At 41.5% G+C, this 23869-nt stretch overlaps 1 protein-coding gene across 2 annotated transcripts in view; it reads left to right on the forward strand.

Moving 5' to 3' along the window:
- The window catches only part of TFB1M (transcription factor B1, mitochondrial), a 152911-nt gene that overhangs the window by 168 nt on the left and 128874 nt on the right, over positions 1-23869 (forward strand). Inside the window, exons 1-2 of one of the 2 annotated variants that reach the window (XM_075862687.1) lie at positions 32-132; positions 2291-2426. In XM_075862687.1, the coding sequence (XP_075718802.1) occupies positions 2312-2426 (115 nt within the window). In that variant the 5' untranslated portion in view covers positions 32-132; positions 2291-2311. Of the gene's footprint in view, positions 1-31; positions 133-2290; positions 2427-23869 lie in introns of those variants that run through there. The other variant, XM_075862686.1, reaches the window with a different exon arrangement.

The raw sequence follows: 23869 nt of genomic DNA on the forward strand, positions 1-23869 counted from the left end.
TTGAGTGGTGTATTAGTGATAGCACATCATACGGACTCAGATCTCATAACTTCCAGTATTGGAGTACACGTGTATCTGCAGCACTGTGATAGTGTCCATGCTGCTCACTGCAGAGAGTGCCCACAATGTCAGGTTTCTGCACCTTTTTGAATAACCATCAGTGGGCATCTCTAGGAGTCCCTTCACTTCCACCAATCTGTTATTATTCGTATGGAATGAAGAAAGCCGCAACGATTAATTCACTACAGACCAAAGATGGTTATACGCAGCCATAATACAACACCCAAACAAACGTATAATAATAATCCTTGAGAAAAGAAATTGCATGGAATATTACGTTTATATTCTCCCTTGGAAGCATTCCTTCTAGGGGATAATACTATACAGAGGCACACATGGGTGCCTACTCCTCCATAATACGGAGCCGTAGGGACTCTGTGCACCGCCACATTGCACCAAATTGTTTGGGTAAAGGCCTAGTCGCATAGGCATATGTAGGCTTCCATTGTAAAAAAAAAGAAACGTATACCACACATTACACTTTCTTTTACTGGATTCCTTTGTATGAAATAGCAGAGTCGGCTATACTATTCCATACAGTTTAAAAAGAGATATACCATCATATACTGGCCCAATGGATGCCAACAGGATACTCTATTGGTGTCTTTTGGGTGAACGGAACCCTATCGACACATTTGGAATATGCATCGGCGGCGCATTCGCCAAACAGACACTGCAAACCCTGTGTTAATAGACCCTAAGGCCTTGTTCACGTCTTTGTTGGACGTTGTAGACTCCACCGAAAATACATGGAAACAATAGCGCAGCATTCTGATATTTCCGGTAAAACCACGGACACCCTGACGAAAAGCAGACGGAACTCATTAAAGTCAATGGGTTCTGTCAGCCACCGGCAGTTTGATGGATCCGGTTATTCCCTTGTTCTATTTCTCTGATGGAGCAGAAGAACAGAATACCGAATCAGATGTGAACGAAGCCTAAGCTCTGAACCCGTTGCGAAAGCTAACGGCGAAACGCGCTACGGGGTCCTGAAGTGGTGGTCTCCAGAGTTCCTTTTTTTTTTTTTTTAATGTGTCCTATTATGGGTTAGTAGTTGCATGGGCAATACTAGATGCCTACTTAGGCATGTTTAAAGAGGCTCTGTCACCAGACTGTCAAATCCCTATCTCCTATTGCAGGTGATCGGCGCTGCAATGTAGATAACAGTAATGTTTGTTTTTTTCAAAAACGAGCATTTTTGGCCAAGTTATGACCATTTTTATATTTATGCAAATTAGCCTTTCTAATGTACAACTGGGCGTGTATTGTGTTCGTTACATCTGGGTGTGTTTACTTGTTTTACTAGCTGGGCGTTGTGTATAGAAGTATCATCCACTTCTCTTCGTTACCACCCAGCTTCTGGCAGTGCACAGACACACAGCGTGTCCTCGCGAGATCACGCTGTGACGTCACTCACTTCCTCCCACAGGAACTTCATCGCGTCGGACGAGTGAGGACACGCTGTGTGTCTGTGCACTGCCAGAAGCTGGGTGGTAACGAAGCGAAGTGGATGATGCTGATTCGTCAGCATCATACACTTCTATTCACAACGCCCAGCTAGTAAAACAAGTAAAAACGCCCAGATGTAACAAACACAATACATGCCCAGTTGGACATAACTTTAAACACGCCCAGTTGTACATAAGAAAGGCTCATTTGCATAAATATAAAAATGGTCATAACTTGGCCAAAAATGCTCATTTTTGAAAAAAAAAAAGTTACTGTTTTTTACATTGCAGCGCCGATCTGCTGCAATAGGAGATAGTGGTTTGAAAATCTGGTGACAGAGCCTTTTTTAAGTCTTACACGCTTTATCAATGGTACTGTTGCCTTATGTACTTGTATCTGAACCGGGGATTATTGTGCCTCACTTGGGGTGGAACCTGTGTTTATACATTTACCTGTAAAAGGTGTTTGGTTTTTTTTGGGCTGCATTTGTTGTGGTGTGGTATTTTTTTACTTTTCAGCATATGTATTTTTTTTTTGACCTGTGTAACCTGTGCCCATGTATATCTGGTTTTTGTTTTCTTTTACCACCACCTCAGTTTGGATTTTATATGCTTTAATTGAGATAGTTGTTGTCTGTATTTTCTATTGTGTAAAATTGTTCAGCAAGTACAGCACCTTTATTTCCAGCAGTGAAATAGTTAAAATCCACAAATCGAGTTCGCATTTAAAGCACCAATTCATATAAAATATACTGAATCTTCCTCTTATGTTTTTGTTTCAGGTTATGAATGTTTACTAAAAGATGACTCTATACCGTTTACCACCGTTGCCGACCATAAGGGATATTATCAAGCTTTACAATTTAAGGGCAGAAAAACAACTGTCTCAGAATTTTTTGCTGGATTTAAAACTTACTGGTATGTTATGTAAAACATTTATTACCTGTATATCTTTTTAGGCATGGTAATGCACTGACAGGTGCGCACAAAACGGAGCCGTAATATTGGCGTATGCACCAGCCACTACGCTGTGCTACTATGAAAGGGAGAGCAGGCTCTCAGTGACGCCCAAAGCAGCGGAGCCAGCTATCTAAGGAGGTTGCACAGACTCTATAGCTGCCACAGATGTGCAAGAGCCCTTTACTGTACCAGCCTCCGATTTTATATGGAGTTTTTTTCTATTGGATTCCGTATAGAGCCAAAAGAAAAAAAATTGTAGCATGTTCCATTGGACTCCATGGGGGCAATTTATAATTTCTATGCCAGTTTTCTGGCATAGCAAAATGTTACAAAAGGGCCCAAAAGTCAAAATTTGCTATGCACATTGCAACTTTTGTCCCACCTTTGCCTTTTTGTGGAAAGCGGGCGTGACTTTGGAAAAAGGCGGCCATAGCCACTCGTGGGAAAAAGACGCAACATGCCCTTGGAGCATTTCCGTCTCTGACCTCCCATTGACATCAATGGGAGGCAGAGAAAGCGGTTTCGCTGAGTTTTTTGCCTGCGGCGCTCAACAGCCACGGCCTAAATACGCTGCGTAAAACGCGGCAAATGTTCTGCCGGCAGGTCTAAATCTGCCTGCAAAAACTGTGCGGCCTAAGGATCCATTCACATGTTGAGGTGTGGTTAGAACTGCATCCAAAAACCGCACAAGTTTTTACCGCAATTTAATGTATTTTTGGATGCGGTTGTGGTAAAAAACACAACCGCATCGGAAAAAGCACCAAATCGCAGTACAATCACATGCGGGTTTCAGATGTTTTTTTTTTAAAGAGGACATGCCCAATAACTGCAGTTGACATCTCCGTTAGATTGGAGGCACCTCACAGATTCTGAAGCTTTTTATTTTTTTCCTCTACCCCCCCCCACTACATATTTGTATATTGGGCACCAATATCTCAGCATAGGTGGGGGCTAGAAGAAAAAAATAAAAAGCGTCAGAATCTGTAAGGTGCTTGCAGTCTAACTGAGATGTCATCTGCAGTTTTTTGTGCAGGTGACCAGTTCTCTTTAATGCGGTTCTAATTGCACCTCAACTGTGACGTCTGAATGGACCCTTCGGCTGAGTTATTGCTTGGTACATGATACTCTGACTAGTAGATTTGACGCTGATTGCTTTTGCATTGCAATGAACGAAATCTGCAATGAAAATCTGTGACGTGAGCTCAGCCTACAAAAAATGGACAGAGGCAGCACTTCCAAAAAGAGCAAGAGCTATTTATTCACCCATGCGACGTTTCAGTCCAACTGGACTTTTTTCAAGCTCAGCCTAAGCATATCTCTACCCAGGAGAAGCAAGCTGTTAGCATTCTCAACAGGAGGTGGTATGCAGTCCGCAATGCATCTCAGGTGGGAATAATAATGTGCAGCTTAACTCCTTAACGCCGAAGGACGGATATATCCGTCCTCAGCAGCTGCTAGTTCGCGCAGGAGGACGGATATATCCGTCCTGTGATCGCGCGGGTACTGACAGCGTACCCATGCGATCAGCGGCAGGAGCACGGCTGTTATACACAGCCTGGCTCCTGCTGCAACTGCCGGAATCGAAGCGCGCTCCGATTCCGGCAGTTTAACCCATTAAATGCCGCTGTCAATAGTGACAGCGGCATCTAATGTGTTTGACAGAGGGAGGGAGCTCCCTCTGTCACCCGATCGGCGCCCCCGCAAACAAATCGGGGGTCGCCGTCGGGTTTCCATGACAGCCGGGGGTCTAACAAAGACCCCCAGGTCTGTCTTCAGCATCTGCCTGTTAGGCGATGCCAGAGGCATGACCTAATAGGTTGCCTGTCAGTTTTACACTGACAGGCAATAATGCTTCGGTATACTAAGTATACCAAAGCATTATATATGCGATCAACAGATCGCATAGTGAAGTCCCCTGATGGGACTTAAAAAAAAAATGACAATCAGTTAAATAAAGTTTGTGAAAAAAAAAAAAAAAAAAATTACAGTCAAAGTCAAATAAAACTACTTTTTTGGCCCAAAAAGTGGTTTTATTTAGTAAAACTGTCAAAACAAATCACACATACACATATATGGTATCCCCGCGATCGTAACAACTTGACCAATAAAATGAACACATTAATTAAACCGCCGGATGAACGGCGTCCAAAGAAAACGCAAAAAACAACGGCAAAATTCTCTCTTTTCTCCCATTCCCCCCCAAAAAAATAAAATAAAAGTTAATCTATAAGTCCTATGTACCCCAAAATAGTACTAATGAAAACTACACATTGTCCCGCAAAAATCAAGCCCACATACGGCCACATTGACGGAAAAATAAAAACGTTACGGCTCTTGGAATGCGGCGATGCAAAAACAAGTAATTTTTTTCTAAAAGGGTTTTTATTGTGCAAACGTAGAAAAAACATATAAAACCTTTACATATTTGGTATCCCCGTAATCGTGCCGACCCATAGAATAAAGTTAACATGTTATTTACGCTGCATAGTAAACGGCGTAAATTTATAACGTGAAAATTAATGCTGGAATAGCTGCTTATTTTCAATTCTCTCCTAAAATAAAGTTAATAAAAGTTAATCAATACATTATAAGCATCTAAAAATGGTACAATTACAAAATACAACTCGTCCCGCAAAAAACAAGCCCTTATACGGCTATGTCGACGGAATAAAAAAAAAGTTACGACTCTTGGAATGCGACCGTGAAAAAACAAGAAATAATCCTTGGTCATTAACGTGCAAAATGGCCCGGTCATTAAGGGGTTAAAGGAGTTGTCCGGGACAGGTAAAACACAGAGTGCAATCAAGGTATGGGCTAAAATAACAAAACAAGGCGTACTCCCCTAGTAAATTCACACGACGTTCCAGCTCAGCTGCTCTGGTGGTCTCCACCAGTCTTATACAGGAAGTGATGATGTCACATTCGGCTGAAGCCAATCACTGGCCTCAGCGGTGATACAGGCAAGGTCAGCGCGTCAGCACGTCATCCCTTAAGTCAGTGATTGGCTGTAGCTGAATGGGATGGACCGGAGGACTGAACAGGAGCAGCAATGCTGGAGCTGTGGCGGATTTAGTAGGTATTACTTGTTTTCTTATTTTAGCCCATAGCCTGCAGCCTTTTTTTTTATTTGTTTATTTTTTTAAAACAAGTCCTGACAACCACTTTAACCCCTTAAGGACGCAGCCTAGTTTGGGCCTTAAGGCTCAGAGCCCATTTTTCAAATCTGACATATTTCACTTTATGTGGTAATAACGTCGGAATGCTTAAACCTATCCAAGCGATTTTGAGATTGTTTTCTCGTGACACTTTGGGCTTCATGTTCGTGGTAAAATTTGGTCGATATATTCAGTCTTTATTTGTGAAAAATTGCAAAATTTGGAGAAAATGTACAAAAAATAGCATTTTTCAGAATTTAAATGCATCTGCTTGAAAAACAGAAATTTATACCACCCAAAATAGTTACTAGTTCACATTTCCCATATGTCTACTTTAGATTGGCATCGTTTTTTGAACATTCTTTTATTTTTCTTGGACGTTACAAGGCTTAGAACATAAACAGCAATTTCTCATATTCTTAAGAAAATTTCAAAAGCCTTTTTTTGAAGGTACCAGTTCAGTTCTGAAGTGGATTTGAGGGGCCTATGTATCAGAAACCCCCATAAAACACCCCATTTTAAAAACTAGACCCCTCAAAGTATTCAAAACAGCATATAGAAAGTTTTTTAACCCTTCAGGCATTTCACAGGAATTAAAGCAAAGTGGAAATGAAATTTGCAAATTTCATTTTTTCTGCTGAATTTCAATTTTATAAAAAAAAATTCTGTAACAGAGAAGGTTTTACCAGAGAAATACTACTAAATATGTATTGTCCAGATTCTGCAGTTTTTAGAAATGTCCCACATGTGGCCCTACTGCGCTCGTGGACTAAAACACAAGCCCCAGAAGCAAAGGAGCACCTAGTGCATTTTGAGGCCTCTTTTTTATTAGAATATATTTTAGGCAGCATGCCAGGTTTGAAGAGGTGTTGAGGTGCCAAAACAGTAGGAATCCCCCAATAGTGACCCCATTTTAAAAACTAGACCCCTCAAAGTATTCAAAACAGCATATAGAAAGTTTTTTAACCCTTCAGGCATTTCACAGGAATTAAAGCAAAGTGGAAATGAAATTTGCAAACTTCATTTTTTTCTGCTGAATTTCAATTTTATTAATTTTTTTTCTGTAACAGAGAAGGTTTTACCAGAGAAATACTACTAAATATGTATTGTCCAGATTCTGCAGTTTTTAGAAATGTCCCACATGTGGCCCTACTTCGCTCGTGGACTAAAAGACAAGCCCCAGAAGCAAAGAAGCACCTAGTGCATTTTGAGGCCTCTTTTTTATTAGAATATATTTTAGGCAGCATGCCAGGTTTGAAGAGGTGTTGAGGTATCAAAACAATGGAAACCCACCAGAAGTGACACCATTTTGGAAATTACACCCCTCAAGGAATTCATTTATGGTTTTTGTTATCATTTTGACAGCACAGTTTTTTCACAGCACCTATTTGAATTGGGCTGTGAAATGAAAAAAATGATATTTTTTCCAACAAGATGTCATTTTTGATCAAAATTTCTTATTTTCACAAGAAACAACATACCCCATTTTGTTGCCCAATTTGTCCTTAGTGCGGCAATACCCCATTTGTGGTGATAAACTGCCCTTTGGGCCCATGGGAGGGCTCAGAAGGAAAGGACCAGCATTTGGCCTACTGGAGCTTTTCTGGTGCTAAGTCATGTATGCAGAAGCCCCTGAGGTACCAGTACAGTTGAAACCCCCGAGAAGTGACCCCATTTTAAAAACTACACCCCTTAAGACATTCATCTAGAGGTGTAGTGAGTATTTTGACCCCACAGGTACTGTGTAAAAGATAATGCGCAGCAGATGGTGCAGAGTGAGATTTGCAATTTTATATATATATATGGCATGTCAGTGTCCGATATAGGGTGCCCAGCATGCGCCACCGGAGATCTACACCCCTTAAATTGTAATGTGGGTTCTCCTGGGTACGGCAATACCCTACATGTGGCTGTTATCAGCTGCCTGGGCACACGGCAAGGCTTAGAAGGGAAGGACCACCATTTGGCCTACTGGAGCTTTTCTGGTGCTAAGTCATGTATGCAGAAGCCCCTGAGGTAACAGTACAGTTGAAACCCCCGAGAAGTGACCCCATTTTAAAAACTACACCTCTTAAGACATTCATCTAGAGGTGTAGTGAGCATTTTGACCCCACAGGTACTGTGTAAAAGATAATGCGCAGCAGATGGTGCAGTGTGAGATTTGCAATTTTATATATATATATGCCATTTCAGTGTCCAATATATTGTGCCCAGCATGCGCCACCGGAGATATACACCCCTTAAATTGTAATGTGGGTTCTCCTGGGTACGGCAATACCCTACATGTGGCTGTTATCAGCTGCCTGGGCATATGGCAGGGCTCAGAAGGGAAAGATGAGGGGGGTAAGCTGTGCGGAGTGCATCAGGGTAAATTAAAAATCAAGGGATGTATGATACATTTTAAAACAATATTTTATACAGAGCCCTGGTTTTTCGGGACACGTGTCACATTGGTATATTGTGACTTTCCTTATCCCCCTCTTATAGCAGACTCTGCACCTCTTTTGACTCTTTCCCTTTCCACCGGTTTGGGGAACTTCTCCTGGAAAGTGTTGCCCTGGTACGATGCGTGTGGCCTCGCTTCCAGAAGTACTGGGTGCCCCCCCTTCCTGGTCCCTAAAGATTAGATCTTGAAATTCCAGGAAAGTTCCCCTCTGTCCTGCACATCGACGTAGCACGTACGCATTGTACAATGCCATCTGTATGATGTGCCCGGCCAGCTTCTTATACCACACCGCATGGCGCTGTAGGGCTTCAGGACTTGATTTGACAAGTCCATCCCTCCCATGTACCTATTGTAGTCCAGGATGCAGTCTGGTTTGGGGGTGGCTTTTCCTTCATATATCCTAAATTTGTAGGTATACCCTGTTGCACTCTCGCACAGCTTATACATCTTCACGCCATACCTTGCCCTCTTACCCGGCAGGTACTGGCGGAATTGAACCCTCCCTTTAAAATGTACCAGGGACTCCTCAATAGAAAGAACACTTCTCGGGGGTGTATGCTTGGGAAAACCGGGCACTGAAACGGTCTAATAGGGGTCTCCGTTTATACAAACGTTCAAAACTGGGGTCATCTCGGGGTGGGCACGGCTCATTATCAGTATAATGTAAGAAGCGAAGTATTGCCTCATTTATTTATTTTTTTAGGTTCCAGTTCAGTTCTGAAGTTGCTTTGAGGGGCCCATATATTAGAAACCCCTATCAAACACCCCATTTTAGAAACTAGACCCCTTAAAGTATTCACAACAGCATTTAGAAAGTTTATGAACCCTTTAGGTGTTTCACAGAAATTTAGAGCAAAGTAGAGGTGAAATTTACTTTTTTTTTTTTGTCAGAAAATCCTCTTTATACCATTTTTTTTATAACACAAAAGGATTTATCAGAGAAACGCAACTTAATACTTATTGCCCAGATTCTGCAGTTTTGAGAAATATCCCACATGTGGCCCTAGTGCGGTAATGGACTGAAGCACCGGCCTCCGAAGCAAAGGCGCACCTAGTGGATTTTGAGCCCTCTTTTTTATTAGGCACCATGTCCGGTTTGAAGAGGTCTTGTGGTGCCAAAACATTGGAAACCCCCCAAAAGTGACCCCAATTTGGAAACTAGACCCCTTGAGGAATCCATTGTAGTTTTCTTGGGGTGCATGCGACTTTTTGATCAGTTTTTATTCTATTTTTAGGTGGCGTGGTGACTAATAAACAGCAATTCTACTATTGTTTTTTTATTCTATTTTTTTTACAGCGTTCACCGTGCGCTATAAATGACATATTCTCTTTATTCTGCGGGGCGATACGATTACGGCGATACCAGATGTTTATAGTTTTTTTTATGTCTTATGGCGTTTGCACAATAAAATACGTTTTGTAAACAATCATTCACTTTTTGTGTTACCTTATTCTAAGAGCCATAACGTTTTTATTTTTCAATCAATAAAGCCGTGAGAGGACTTATTTTTTGCGTAACGAGTTGTAGTTTCGATCAGTACCATTTTTCGGTACATGCAACTTTTTGATCTTTTTATTCCATTTTTTGGGAGGTGAAGTGACCAAACAATTGTGATTGTGGTACGGTTTATTATTAATTTTTTTTACGGCGTTCACCGTGCGGGATAAATAACAAAATAATTTTGTAGTTCAGGCCGTTACGGACGCGGCGATACCAATTATGTATAGTTTATTTGTTTGTTTATATATTTTTAGTAATAATAAATGACTGATAAGGTAAAAAGGGGGATTTTTACTTTTAAAACTTTTATTTTCTTATTTTTACACAACTTTTTTTTTACTTTATTACTTTGTCCCACTAGGGGACTTGAGGACAGGAGGCCCTGATCGCTATTCTAATACACTGCACTACATGCGTAGTGCAGTGTATTAGAACTGTCAGCTACTCACTGACAGCAAGCATAGTGGGTCCCGACGTTGTCAGGACCCACTAGGCTTCCGTCTATGGCATAGCCGGACGCCATAGTTTGGTGTCCGGTTGCCATAGTCACCATCGCCGGCCGCTATCGTGTAGCAGGCCGGCGATGGCGGATTAACCCCTAAGAAGCCGCGATCGCTATTGAACACGGCTTCTGAGGGGTTAATCGGCGGGGGAGCTCCGCGATCGGTCCTGGCACATTGAGCAGTGATAGTCTGCTGTCGGAAACAGCAGCTATCACAGCTCATGAACGCGCCCCGCGCGAACGGCGCCATGTTTACTCCATGACATACTATTATGTCATGGAGCGCCAACGATGCACTTACCATGACATAATAGTATGTCCTGGAGCGTTAAGGGGTTAAGCCATGCCTACACTTTTTTGTAGTGCTACTGATTGATTTTAACTCTTGAATGACAGCTGCAGTCCACAAGTTTGCATTCTTCTTTCCTCCGAGAGCTATAGACGCTGCAGCAGCTTCTAGTAAGTGTTTTATCTCACCCCAGTGCTATATAATGTCCTCCATACTGCTGCTGCTTCTATATATGGGATAGAGAAAGGAAAGCAGGATTTTCCTCTTCTATGTGTGCAGTGTATAGAAGACATCATAGTAGTTAGGCTCCGCCCACTAGCTCAGAGACACCAAAGCATTAGAAAGAGGGCATGCAGAGGGGAAAAATCTTTAAAAAAAAAAAAAGGCAGATTACAAGTCATATAGTGGCAAGAAATAGTGTTATTCCTCATATACACACATATGAAAAGTTAGGTACGCTTTAAAGAGAAAGTTACTGTAACACACAAACATAAACATGTAGGGAAAGGGGAATATCAAATAGAGGGTTGAGATTATTTTAAAATGTAACTTTTATTAGGTATATCTAAGAGTTTTACTTAACCCTTTTAGGACCCAGCCTGTTTTGGCCTTCAGGACACAGCCGATTTAAAAAAAATCTGACGTGTTACTTTATGTGGTAATAGCTTTGGAATACTTTTATCTATCCAAGCGATTCTGAGATTGTTTTCTCGTGACATGTTGTACAAAAAAATGTGGTCGATAAATTTGGTATTTATTTCTGAAAAACACCAAAATTTAGAGAAAATTAGCAAAAATTACCATTTTTCTAAATTTAAACGTATCTGCTTGTAAAACAGATAGTAATACCAGTCAAAATAGTTGCTAATTAACATTTCCCTTATGTCTACTTTATGTTTGCATCGTTTTTTGAACGTCCCTTTTATTTTTCTAGGACGTTACAAGGCTTAGAACTTTAGCAGCAATTTCTCATATTTTAACCCCTTCCCGACATTTGACGTATCCATATGCCAAAGTCGGGTAGGGGAAGTATGGAGCGGGCTCACGGAGTGAACCCACTCCATACGATGCGGGTGTCGGCTGTTTGTTACAGCCGACACTTCAGAGTGACGAGCGGCGTTGCGCTCGAGCGCGATCCCACTCGTTTAACTCATTAAATGCAGCGGTCAATAGCGACCGCAGCATTTAAATAGTTGGAAAGAGGGGGGCGAACCCCTCTAACAGCTCATCGCGCCCCCCGTAATGCAATTGAATAACCCACAGAATAAAGTTAACATGTTGTTTTAATTGCACAGTGAATTCCGTAAAAACGGCGCGCAAAAAAACATGGATGAATCGCTGTTTTTTTTTTCATTTTCTAACCCACAAATAATTTTTTTCACGTTTAGTACATTATATGGCAAAATAAATGGTGCTATGAAAAACTACAACTCGTCCCGCAAAAATCAAGCCCTCATAGTACTATATCGACGGAAAAATAAAGATGTTATGGCTTTTGGAAGGTGTGGAGGAAAAAACAAAGATGAAAATCTGAAAAAGGGCTACAGCGGGAAGGGGTTAAAGAAAATTTCAAAAGGCCATTTTTTCGGGGACCAGTTCAGATCTGAAGTTGCTTTGAGGGCCTTATATATTAGAAAATCCCCATAAATCGCCCCATTTTGAAAACTGCACCCCTCAAGGTATTCGAATCAGCATTCACAAAGTGTTTTAACCCTTTAGACGTTTCACAGGAATTAAAGTAAAGTGGAGGTGAAATTTACAAATTAATTTTTTTTTTGCCGAAATTCATTTCTAATAAAAAAAAATTTGGAACACAGAAGGTTTTGCCAGATAAATACAACTCAATATTTTATTGCCCAGATACTGCAGTTTTTAGAAGTATCCCACATGTGGTCCTAGTGTGCTACTGGACTGAAACACCGGCCTCAGAAGCAAAGGAGCACCTAGTGGATTTTGGGCCTCCTTTTTTTTTTTTTTTTAGACTATATTTTAGGCACCATGTCAGGTTTGAAGTGGTCTTGTGGTGCCAAAACAGTGGAAACACCCCCAAAAGTTACCCAATTTTCGAAACTACACCTCCCAAGGAATTTATCTAGGGGTATAGTTAGCACTTTGACCCCACAGGTTTTTCACTAAATATATTGGAATTAGTCTGTAAAAATGAAAATCTATATTTTTCTGAAATAACATAGAAATTTTTAATATTTACAAGGTATAATGAAGAAAATGCACCCCAACATTTGTAAAGCCATGTCTCCCGATTACGGAAATACCCCATATGTGTTAATAAACTGCTGATTAGACCCACAGCAGGGCTCCGAAGCGAAGGAGCACCATTTGGATATTGGAGCACGGATTTTGCTGAATTGGTTTTTGGTGCCATGTCGCGTTTGCAACGCCCCGGAGGGAAACACACCTCAAGGAGTTTTTCTAGGTGTATAGTGAGCATTTACATCCCACAGGTTTTTTGCAGAATTTATTAGAATTAGGCCTTATTTACACAAGCGTATTTAACGTCCGTGATACGTGCGTGAAAATAACGCGCGTTGCATGGACCTATATTAGTCAATGGGGCCGTTCAGACAGTCCGTGATTTACACGCAGCGTACGTCCGCTGCGTAAAACTCACGACATGTCCTATACTTGGCCGTTTTTCGTGCATCACACACCCATTGAAGTCATTGGGTGCGTGAAAACCACGCGCAGCACACGGAAGCACTTCCGTGTGTAGCGCGTGATTCGCGCAACAGTAGATAAAGAAATTAAGGCAAAAATAAAACCACTTCTTTCATTTCTTTTTCTAAACATCAAAACCGCATGTCATAAGGCTGGCATATGCGTGAAAATCATGCAGCCACGCAGAAAACACGTATGACACACGGAACTGCAACGCAAAAAAAACCGCAAAACACGCACGCTCGTGTGAACCCGGCCTTAGGCCGCGAAAATGAATATCACAATTTTTTTCCACTAAAATGTTTAATTTTCTCATTTAAACAAGGGATAAAGGAGAAAAAACAACCAATTTTTGTAACGCAATTTATCCCGAGTACGGAAATACCCCACATGTGGTCATACGGTTTTTTCATTAGAAATGAATTAACCCTTTCAGGACTGATCCATTTTTTGCTTTCTTATTTTCGTTTTTCACTCTCCGCCTTCCAAGAGCCATAACTTTTTTTCTTTTTCCGTCAGTAGAGTGGTGTGAGGGCTTATTTCTTGCAGGAGGAATTGTAGTTTCTATTGATACCATTTAAAGTACCATAAAATGTACTGGGAAACTGAAAAAATATTCTTTGTCGATACGATCAGGCTGGGTTCACACGACCTATTTTCAGACGTAAACGAGGTTTATTCTGCCTCGTTTTACGTCTGAAAATACGGCTACAATACGTCGGCAAACATCTGGCCCTTCATTTGAATGGGTTTGCCAACGTACTGTGCTGACGACCTGTCATTTACGCGTCGTCGTTTGACAGCTGTCAAACGACGACGCGCAAATTGACTGCCTCGGCAAAGAAGTGCAGGGCACTTCTTTGCAACGTAATTTGAATATTATAATATAATATTATATTTGAAGTTAATGAAGAGCAGCTCAAGATTACGGGTGTCAAAGACGCCTCGCATAATGCGAGGAGGAGCTTTTCCGTCTGAAACGACGCAGCTGTTTTCTTCTGAAAATAGTCTGTCTTTTCAGACGTAAAAGACAGTTCTCGTGTGCACATACCCTCACAGCGATACCATATGTATATAGGTTTCTATACGTTTTGCCTCGTTTGCGCAGTAAAATCACTTTTTTATAAAATAATTTATTTTCTGTGTCACCATATTCTGAGAGCCATAACTTTTTTTTTTATTGTTTAGTCAAAATAGCTGTGTAAGGGCTTGTTTTTTGCGGGATGGGCTGTAGTTTTTATCGGTACTATTTTCGGGTACATGCGACATTTTGATCACTTTATATTCTCTGTGTGGTCTCCGGTCATGTGATCGCTATGACAGCATGTCACAACGATTACATTGCTCCTCCCAGCAGCGCTTGTGCCCCGACGGTAAGGCGCTCAGCTATGTGAACGCTGTGACAGCCTTTCACAGCGATCACATGCGTGCCGACGGTAAGGAGCTCCATGATACAGCTGTATCACCCGTCTTCAGAGTGGTCTCTGGTCAGATGATCGCTATCACAGCGATCATCAGTTGCATCTTCTCCCTCTCTGGCAGTCTGCCAGAGAGGGCGAAGAATAATGTAATGTAAAAAAAAAAAAACACACTTTTTTTTTTTTCAATAAAAATGTCCTCTATAAATAAATGTCTATCTGCTACATGGCGACTTTGGCCACGTACGACACAGGTCGACCAGCCAAAGATCGCTATGTCCCGTAGCCTACATTGCATGTAATAAAAGTCAATGTGGCTGTGTCGCAACGCGCAAGTTGCCACGCCTTGACCATTGCAAGAAATCCAAACGGTCGTGTCGCAGTTACTTGCAGGTCGCAACGCGACCACATTGACTTTCATTACTTGCGTTGTAGGCTATGGGACATAGCGATCTTTGGTCGGACAACCTGTGTCGTGGCCAAAGTCACCATGTAACACACGGAATACAAGGCAAGTAGATGAGATTTTACAAAACTCATCTGCATGCTGCAGACATTTTACACGGCAGATTTTAGAATCTTTGATATGTCGTTAAATTAATACCTTGGGGTCTACTTTCCATAAAGTAATCATATTTGGGGTGTCAAAGGGGTTTTCCAGTCCACAAAAATTGATGGCTTATCCTCAAGATAAGCCATCAATATCTGATGGGTGGTGGCCCGTCTCCCTGAAGATCGGCTGTTTTGAAGGGGCCATGATGTTTGTACGAGCACTGCTTCCCCTCCATTTCCTTTACTGCTCACACTGTGAATCACGGACACACTTGTAGCGGCGGTTCACAGTATTACAGTATACACTTGAATGGGAGAAAGCTGTAATACTGTGAACTGCCGCTACAAGTGTGTCCGTGATTCATAATGTGAGCAGTAAAGGAAATGGAGGGGAAGCAGCGCTCGTACGAGCACTGTGGCCCCTTCAAAACAGCCGATCGGGGGTGCCGGGTGTCGGACCCTGACTGATCAGATATTGATGGCCTATACTGAGGAAACCGCGTCGGAAAACGCACCAAAAAACGTCCGCAAACGCCTCCTTTTGGTTTCAATGGGAGGCGGAGGCGGTTTTACCGCTCGCGAGAAAAATAAGTGGCATGCCCTATTTTCAGGCATTTACGTCTCTGACCCCCCCCCCATTGACATCAATGAGCGGCAGAGAAAGCGTCTTTCGCTGCGTTTTTGCCCGCGGCGCTTAATGGCCGCGGGCAAAAACGCGGCGAAAAACGCGGCAAACGGCGTGCAGGCAGATCAAAATGTGCCTCGGAATTCCAGACAGAATTTTGAGGCAGAATTTTCTGCCTGCAAAAAAACTGTGTGAACAGGGCCTAAGGGCCTGTTCACACTGAGTACTTTGACAAGCTTTTCAGAGCAGAATCCGCTCCGCAAAACTCGTCAAAAATCGGCCGAATATGCCTCCCATTGATTTCAGAGGGGACATTCCCTATCTTCGCGCATTTACGCCTCACATTGACATCAAGTTCGAGTTTTTAGCCCGTAGCACTCAATGGCCGCTGCGTGCAGGAAGGACAAAATCTGCCTCAAAATCCCAAACGGAATTTTGAGGCAGAATTTTCCTACAGCAAAAAACTCAGTGTGAACAAGACTTTATACAGGATCCCTTGGAACAGATCCAGCAGCAGGTGAGGAAAATGTGCTGACTGGATTGTGTGTACCAAGATGTCTGACATAGGTGGAGTGGGCAGACTAAGGCTGGGTTCACACGACCACATTAACGTCCGTAATGGATGGACGTATTTCGGCCGGAAGTCCCGGACCGAACTCAGTGCAGGGAGCCGGGCTCCTAGCATCATAGTTATGTACGATGCTAGGAGTCCCTGCCTCTCTGCAGGACAACTGTCCCGTACTGTAATCATGTTTTCAGTACGGGACAGTAGTTCCACGGAGAGGCAGGGACTCCTAGCATCGTTCATAACTACGATGCTAGGAGCCCGGCTCCCTGCACTGAGTTGGGTCCGGGACTTCCGGCCGAAATACGTCCGTCCATTACGGACGTTAAAGAGGCTCTGTCACCAGATTTTGCAATCCCTATCTCCTATTGCAGCAGATCGGCGCTGCAATGGAGATAAGAATAACGTTTTTTTTTCCAAAAATGAGCATTTTTGGCCAAGTTATGGCCATTTTTATATTTATGTAAATGAGGCTTTCTAAAGTACAACTGGGCGTGTTTACAGTAAAAGTACATCGGGGCGTGTTTACTTCTTTTACTAGCTGGGCGTTGTGTATAGAAGTATCATCCACTTCTCTTCAGAACGCCCAGCTTCTGGCAGTGCAGACACAGCCGTGTTCTCGAGAGATCACGCTGTGACGTCACTCACTTCCTGCCCCAGGTCCTGCATCGGCACCAGAGGCTACAGTTGATTCTGCAGCAGGAGATAGGGGTTGCAAAATCTGGTGACAGAACCTCTTTAATGTGGTCGTGTGAACCCAGCCTTACATTTATCAGGCTGTGAAAGGGGCGGGGGAGGGAGATAAGTGCCTGTACTTACATCAGGGATTGATGGAGGCACAAAGGATAATGATTATTAGTGTGTGTGACCATGTGCAGGGAGGGAGCTGCCTGTAACTTATAATTAGAGAAGGAGACTGTGAACATAGAGGGGAGTGGCAGTATGCAAATAGCTGAGATGCTTTAAAGGAAGGTGGGGGGGATGCAACTGTCTCCTCAGATGCAGCAGGGCATCATGGGTATGGTGGGTTATAGGACAGGAAAAAGACAGTAAGGGATGTAAACAAACAGAAAGGGCAGCAGTGACGATGGAGATCAAACAGAAACTGGTTAGGAGGTTAATAGGGGGTATTAGGGAAGGCAAACCAAGGCTGGGGGATACTTTTTTAGAATTATTTTTTTTTTTCTGGACAACCCCTTTAATTATAGCGGAGTAACTTTAGTTGTCTGCCGGGTGTAGTGCATATTCCCCGGTCTCAAAATTCCAGCGTTTCCTTGTTATGGACCTAGTCTGCTAGTCTGTCCCTACAAATAAACTGTCTATTGTCGGAAGTTACGTCCTAACGTATGCTTTGCTGAGGTCAAACCTTCTTCTAGGGGCAATGGCGTGTGGATTTTGACATCCTTTATGGTGAATGGAAGAGTGGCAGGATTATCAGCCAATCCATGACCTCCCATGTATTCCAAAGGGTATTTAGGTACACATACATTAATGAATGACATTATACGAGGCTAGGTGTGGACAGGCACATTATTCTTTTAGTGTAACGCGCAAACTACTGCTATTATCATAGATTAGGACCTTTACCTTTACTATTGCCTGTGTCCTCTGTCACTCCTAAGGTGTTGGCAACAGGAGACACAATGGTCCCCTGTCTGCCATTACAGAAGCCGATTCAGGCCCCGCCGGGAGGCGAAGCCTAACCGGCTTGCTGTCAGTGAATGACTGACAGATCTAATACATTTCACTACGTAGGTAGTGCAATGTATTAGAAAAAAATAAATCTGACCGTTGGACCTTCAAGTCCCCTAGTGGGACTTGAGGAAAAACTGTAAAAAAAAGTGCAAAAAATAAAAGTTTGAAAACAATAAAAGTTTGAAGTAATAAAATAAAACACAATCCCCCTTATACTCTTATCAAGTCCTTTATTATTGAAAAATAATAATAAACCATACGTATTTGGTATCGCCGCTACCGTAACGACCTGAGGTATCAAAATATTGTATTATTTATTGCACGCGGTGAACAGCGTAAAAAAAAACGTAAAAAACTTTCTGTTTTTTGGTCACTTTGCCCTACAAATATTAGAATAAAAAGTGATCAAAAAGTCGCACGTATCCAAAAATGGTACCTATAAAAACTATAGCTCGTCCTGCAAAAAACAAGCCCTCATACAGCTCCGTCAACAAAAAAATTAAAAAAGTTATGGTTCTCACAACTTGGCGACAGAAAAAATACATTCTTTTTACAAAAGTAATTTTATTGTGCAAAAAGTTGTAAAACATAAAAAAGTGCTATAAATGAGGTATCGCCGGAATCGTACTGACCCGCAGAATAAAGTTAACGTAATTTATAACGCATGGTGAATGCTGTATAAAAAAAAAAAAAAAAGCTGTGCCAGAATTGCATTTTTTTCTTTACCTGGCCTCCCAAAAATTGGATAAAAGGTGATCATAAAATCGCATGTACCCCAAAATGGTACCAATAAGAACTACAGCTCGTCCCACAACAAACCAACCCTCATACCACTACATCTATGAAAAATAAAATTAGTTATGGCTCCAATAAGTCAGGAAATAAAAAAATATACAGTTGTGCAGGTCCGAGGGGAATATTTCTTCTGTTTCAAGAGGCGATTTATCAAGGACCTAAAATTAGGGAACCAGGAAGGGGAGGGCCCAAACATATCCGCTGGAAGCGACGGTGCCCGTATTATACCAGGACAACACTCTCCCAGCAAAATTCCCCAAACTGCAAAGTTGCGGAGTGTGGACCAAATGGGGGATAAGAAAGGACGCCATTTATCAGTGCGACACCGGCCTGTGCAGAAAGTATTGCTTCATAGCGTAACACACATCTATGGATCATTTTATTGTTTTTTACCCCATTATTATACCACCTGACTATGCCCCTTATATACTCCGCCCGGCTTACATGTACCCCCGCATTATAAATGGAAACACTAGCAATACTCAAATAAATCTACTACCAAGCAAAATCCGCTCTCCAAAAGGCAAATGGTTCTCCCTCCGCTCTGAACCCTACAGCGTTCCCTAACAGCAGTTTCCTTCCACATATATGGCATCGTCATACCCGGCAGAACCCTTTTAACAATTTTTGGGGTGTGTGTCTCCAGCGTCATAAGCTGGGCATGACATATTTGCCACTGAATGGCATATCTAGGGAAAAATATAAATTTTTAATTTGCACTATCCGCAGTGCAATCATTTATGGAAAAGACCTGTTTGGTGAAAATGCTCACTACACCCCTTAATAAATGCCTTGAGGGGTGCAGTTTCCATAATGGGGTCACTTCTAAGGGTTTCTTTTTATTATTTCACATCTGACCCTCTGCAGTTGTGAACCAATACTTTGTAAATCGCCAAATTAGGCCTCAATTTGACATGGTACGCTTTCACTCCTGAGCCTGGTCGAATTTACAGGCAAAAGATTAGTGCCCCATGTAGGGTGTTTCTAAAACGGGGAAACCCAGCATAATAATTAGAGAGCTGTCTTGTTATGGTGGCACAAGCTGGGCACCACATATTGGCATATCTACGGAAAAAAATCCCATTTTCACTCTGCAACATCGAGTGCACACCAATTTCTGCCAATCACCTGCAGGGTTAAAATTCTTACTACACCCCTAGGTAAATGCATTGAGGGGTGTAGTTTCCAAAATTGGGCACTTCTGGGGGGTTTCAACTGTTTTGGGCCCAGAGGCGCCCAGAGGCGCCCAGAAACCAATCCAGCAACATCTGCACTCCAAATGGCGGTCCTTCGCTACTGAGCCCTGCCGTTTGCCCAAACAGCAGTTTATGACCACATATGGGGTACTGCCGTACTCGGAAGAAATTGCTTTACAAATGTTGGGTTCTTTTTTTCCTTTATTTGTTGGGAAAATAAAAAAAATTGCGCTAAAGCTACGTCTTATTGAAGAAAAAGGATTGTTTTTATTTTCACTGCCCAATTCTAATAAATTCTATGAAACATCTGTGGGGTCAAAACGCTCTCTACACCCCTAGATGAATTCCTCAAGAGGTGTCGTTTCCTAAATGGAGTCACTTTTTGGGCGTTTTCATTGTTTTGTCCCCTCAGGGGCTTTGCAAATGTGACCTGGCCTCCGCAAACCATTCCTGCTAAATGTGATTTCCAAAATCCAAATAGTGCTCTTTCCCTTCTAAGCCCCGCCGTGTGTTCAAACAGCCGGTTATTACCACATGTGGGGTATTGTTTTACTCGGGAGAAATTGCTTTACAAATTTTGCGGTGCTTTTTCTCCTTTAGTCCTTGTGGAAATGAGAAAAAAAATCGCTAAACCTACATTTTCTTTGAAAAAATGTAGATATTAATTTTCACGGCCTACTTCCAATCATTTCTGTAAAAAACCTGTGCGGTCAAAATGCTCACTATACCCCTAGATAATTTCCTTGAGGTGTGTAGTTTCCCAGATGGGGTCACTTTTGGGGGATTTTCACTGTTTTGGCACCGCAAGAGCCCTTCAAACCTGACATGGTGCTTAACCCCTTAATGACCGGGCATGTTTGTACCTTAATGACCAAGCCAGATTTGTCAAATCTGGTATGTCTGACTTTTTATCAGAGAATAACTCTGTGAAAGTTTTGAATATCCAAGTAATTCTGCCATTGTTTTTTCGTCACATGTTGTACTTTATTTTAGTGGTAAAAGTAGACTGATACAATTTGCGGAAATTAATTAAAAAATAGAAAAATGGAAGAAATTTTGTAAAAATTACAATTTTTCCCTATTTTTAACTGCAATATGTCACAGTTTTTTGTTAAATTTAATACATAGCAGGTGAAAAAAAAAAAACATTTCACTTTTTTTCATAAAAGTATCAGTTTGAAGACCAATTTCTTTGTAAAGCGACCATGAAAATGAAGAAACACACCACAAAATCTATCACCCTGTTTCTCCTGTTTTCAAAAATACCCACATTGTGGCCCTAATGCGCTGCCTGGACACACGGCAGGACCCTAAAGGAAGGGAGCACCCGGAGGCTTTCAGGACTCATATTTTGCTTGAAAATGTTTTAGGCCCCACTGTACATTTGGAGAAGCTTTGAGCTGCCGGAACGATAGAAACTCCCCATAAACGACCCCATTTCGAAAACTAGACCCCTTAAGGTATTTATCTAGGGGTATAGTTAGCATTTTGACCACACAGGTTTTTCGCTAAATATATTGGAATTAGTCTGTAAACAACATAGAAATTTTTATTATTTACAAGGAATAACGAAGAAAATGCACCCCAACATTTGTAAAGCAATGTCTCCCGATTACGACAATACCCCATATGTGGTAATAAACTGCTGTTTGGACCCACAGCAGGGCTCAGAAGGGAAGGAGCGCCATTTGGATTTATGATTTTGCTGGAATGGTTTTCGATGCCATGTCGCATTTGCAATGCACTGGAGGGACCAAAACAGTGGAAACCCCCCAATAGTGACCCCATTTTGGAAAAACCTTCAAGGAATTTTTCCAGGGGTATAGTGAGCATTTACACCCCACGAGTCTTTTGCAGAGTTTATTAGAATTAGGGCGCGAAAATTAATATCAAAATTTTTTCCACTAAAATGTTGCATTTTCTCATTTTCACAAGGCATAAAGGAGGAAAAAAAAACAACCATTTTTTATAAAGCAATTTCTCCCGAGTACGGAAATACCCCACATGTGGTCATACGTTTTTTTCATTAGAAATGAATTTACCCTTTCAGGACTGATCCATTTTTTGCTTTCATATTTTAGATGTTCACTCCCCACTTTCCAAGAGCCATAACTTTTTTATTTTTCAATCAATAGAGCGGTGTGAGGGCTTATTTCTTGTGGGAGGAGCTGCAGTTTTTGTACATAAAAAGTGATTCAAAAGTTGTATTACATTTTTTTTTTAGAGCGACGGTGACAAAAAAAAAAACTACGATTTTGCCGGTTTCAATTATTATATTTTTTTTATGGTGTGCACTGTGCAAATTAAATAATGGTATATTGTAATAGTTCGGACTTTTACGGACGTAGCGATACCAATTTTGTTCATTTTTTTACATTACTTTAGAAGAAAAATGCGAAAAGGTGTTTGTTTTTTTAAATAAAAAATAAATAAATTCTCACTACTAATAACTATAATTCTTCTACACATTTTATTAATCAATCCCCTTAGGGGACTTGATCCAGCGATCATTGGATCACTGGTACAATACACTGCAATACTAATGTATTGCAGTATATTGTTATTCTTACAGGCTTCTGTAACAGAGCGATCGCTGTACCTGTCCGTTAGTACCGAGGGGGCCTGCTGTAATACACAGCCGACACCCGCAGCGTATGGAACGGGCTCAGCACATGAGCCGGCTCCATACATCAACCGCCGCACCATGACGGGCAATTAAGTCATAGTGCGCAAAGGGGTCAATGCACAGCGGATGGTTCAAAGTAAATATTGCAATTTTCCACTGATATGCCATTTTAGTGCATAATATGTTGTGCCCAGTTTGTGCCACAGAAGACAAATACCTCATAAAACGTTAAGCGGGTTCTCTCGGGTATGGCGATGCCATATATGTTGGCGCAAACTGCTGCTTGGGCACGCTGCAGGGCTCAGAAGGGAGGGAGCCCCATTTTGCTTTTGGAGCGCAGATTTTGCTTGGCAGTAGTTTTGTTTGGGGTTTTGATGGTATTTCAGTTTATAATTTGGGGGTATGTGTAATCTGTGCGTGGTACATCAGGGTATAATAATGGGGTTAATAAATAATATTTCATAGATATGTGGCCAGTGTCGCACTGATAAATGGCGCCCGATCTTATCCACTTTTGGACACTCTGCACATTTTGCATCGTTATATTCTGAAAGCCAGAACTTTATTTTTTCACCACCGGAGCGTTGTGAGGGATTATTTGTTGCGGGACAATTTGTAGTTTTCATTGGTACCATTTTGGGGTACGTGCGATTTTTTTTTTTTTTTTTTTTTGATCACTTTTTATTCAATTTTTTTGCAATCCTGAGCAAAAAACAGGAATTCTGACACCGTTTTTTAGGTTTTCTTTTTGCGGCGCTCACCGTACGCTATAAGTGACATTTTTACTGTATTCTGCGGGTTGGTACGATTACGGCGATACCATATGTATATAGCTTTGGTCCTTTTTTTTTTTGCGTTTGCACAATAAAATGACTTATTTCTAAAAAAAAAAATTCTGTGTCGCCATATTCTGAGAGACATAATTTTTTTATTTTTTAGTCAAAAAAGCGGTGTAATGGCTTGTTTTTTGCGGGACGGATAGAAGTTTTTATTGGTACTATTTTTGAGTACATGCGACTTTTTGATCACTTTTTATTCTTTATTTAGGGAGCAGTGGTGACCAAAAAAATTGTGATTCTGTCGTAGTTTTTGATTGATTTTTTTTGGGGTGTTCATCGTGCGGGAAAAATAACATTACAGTTTTATAGTTGGGGTTGTTACGAACGCGGTGATACCAAATATGTGTACTTTTTTAACGTGTTCATTTTTTTTCTATAATAAAAGTCTTATTATAGGAACAAAAAAAGCAGTTCATGTTTATATCACTTTTAACTTTTATTTTTACACTTTTTTTAAAACATTTTTATTATCTTTTTTTACTTGTCCCACTAGGGGACACTTAGTCTTGCAGCTTTGATCG

The sequence above is a fragment of the Rhinoderma darwinii genome, chromosome 4, assembly GCF_050947455.1.
Source record: "Rhinoderma darwinii isolate aRhiDar2 chromosome 4, aRhiDar2.hap1, whole genome shotgun sequence".
NCBI classification, from domain to species: Eukaryota; Metazoa; Chordata; class Amphibia; order Anura; family Rhinodermatidae; genus Rhinoderma; species Rhinoderma darwinii.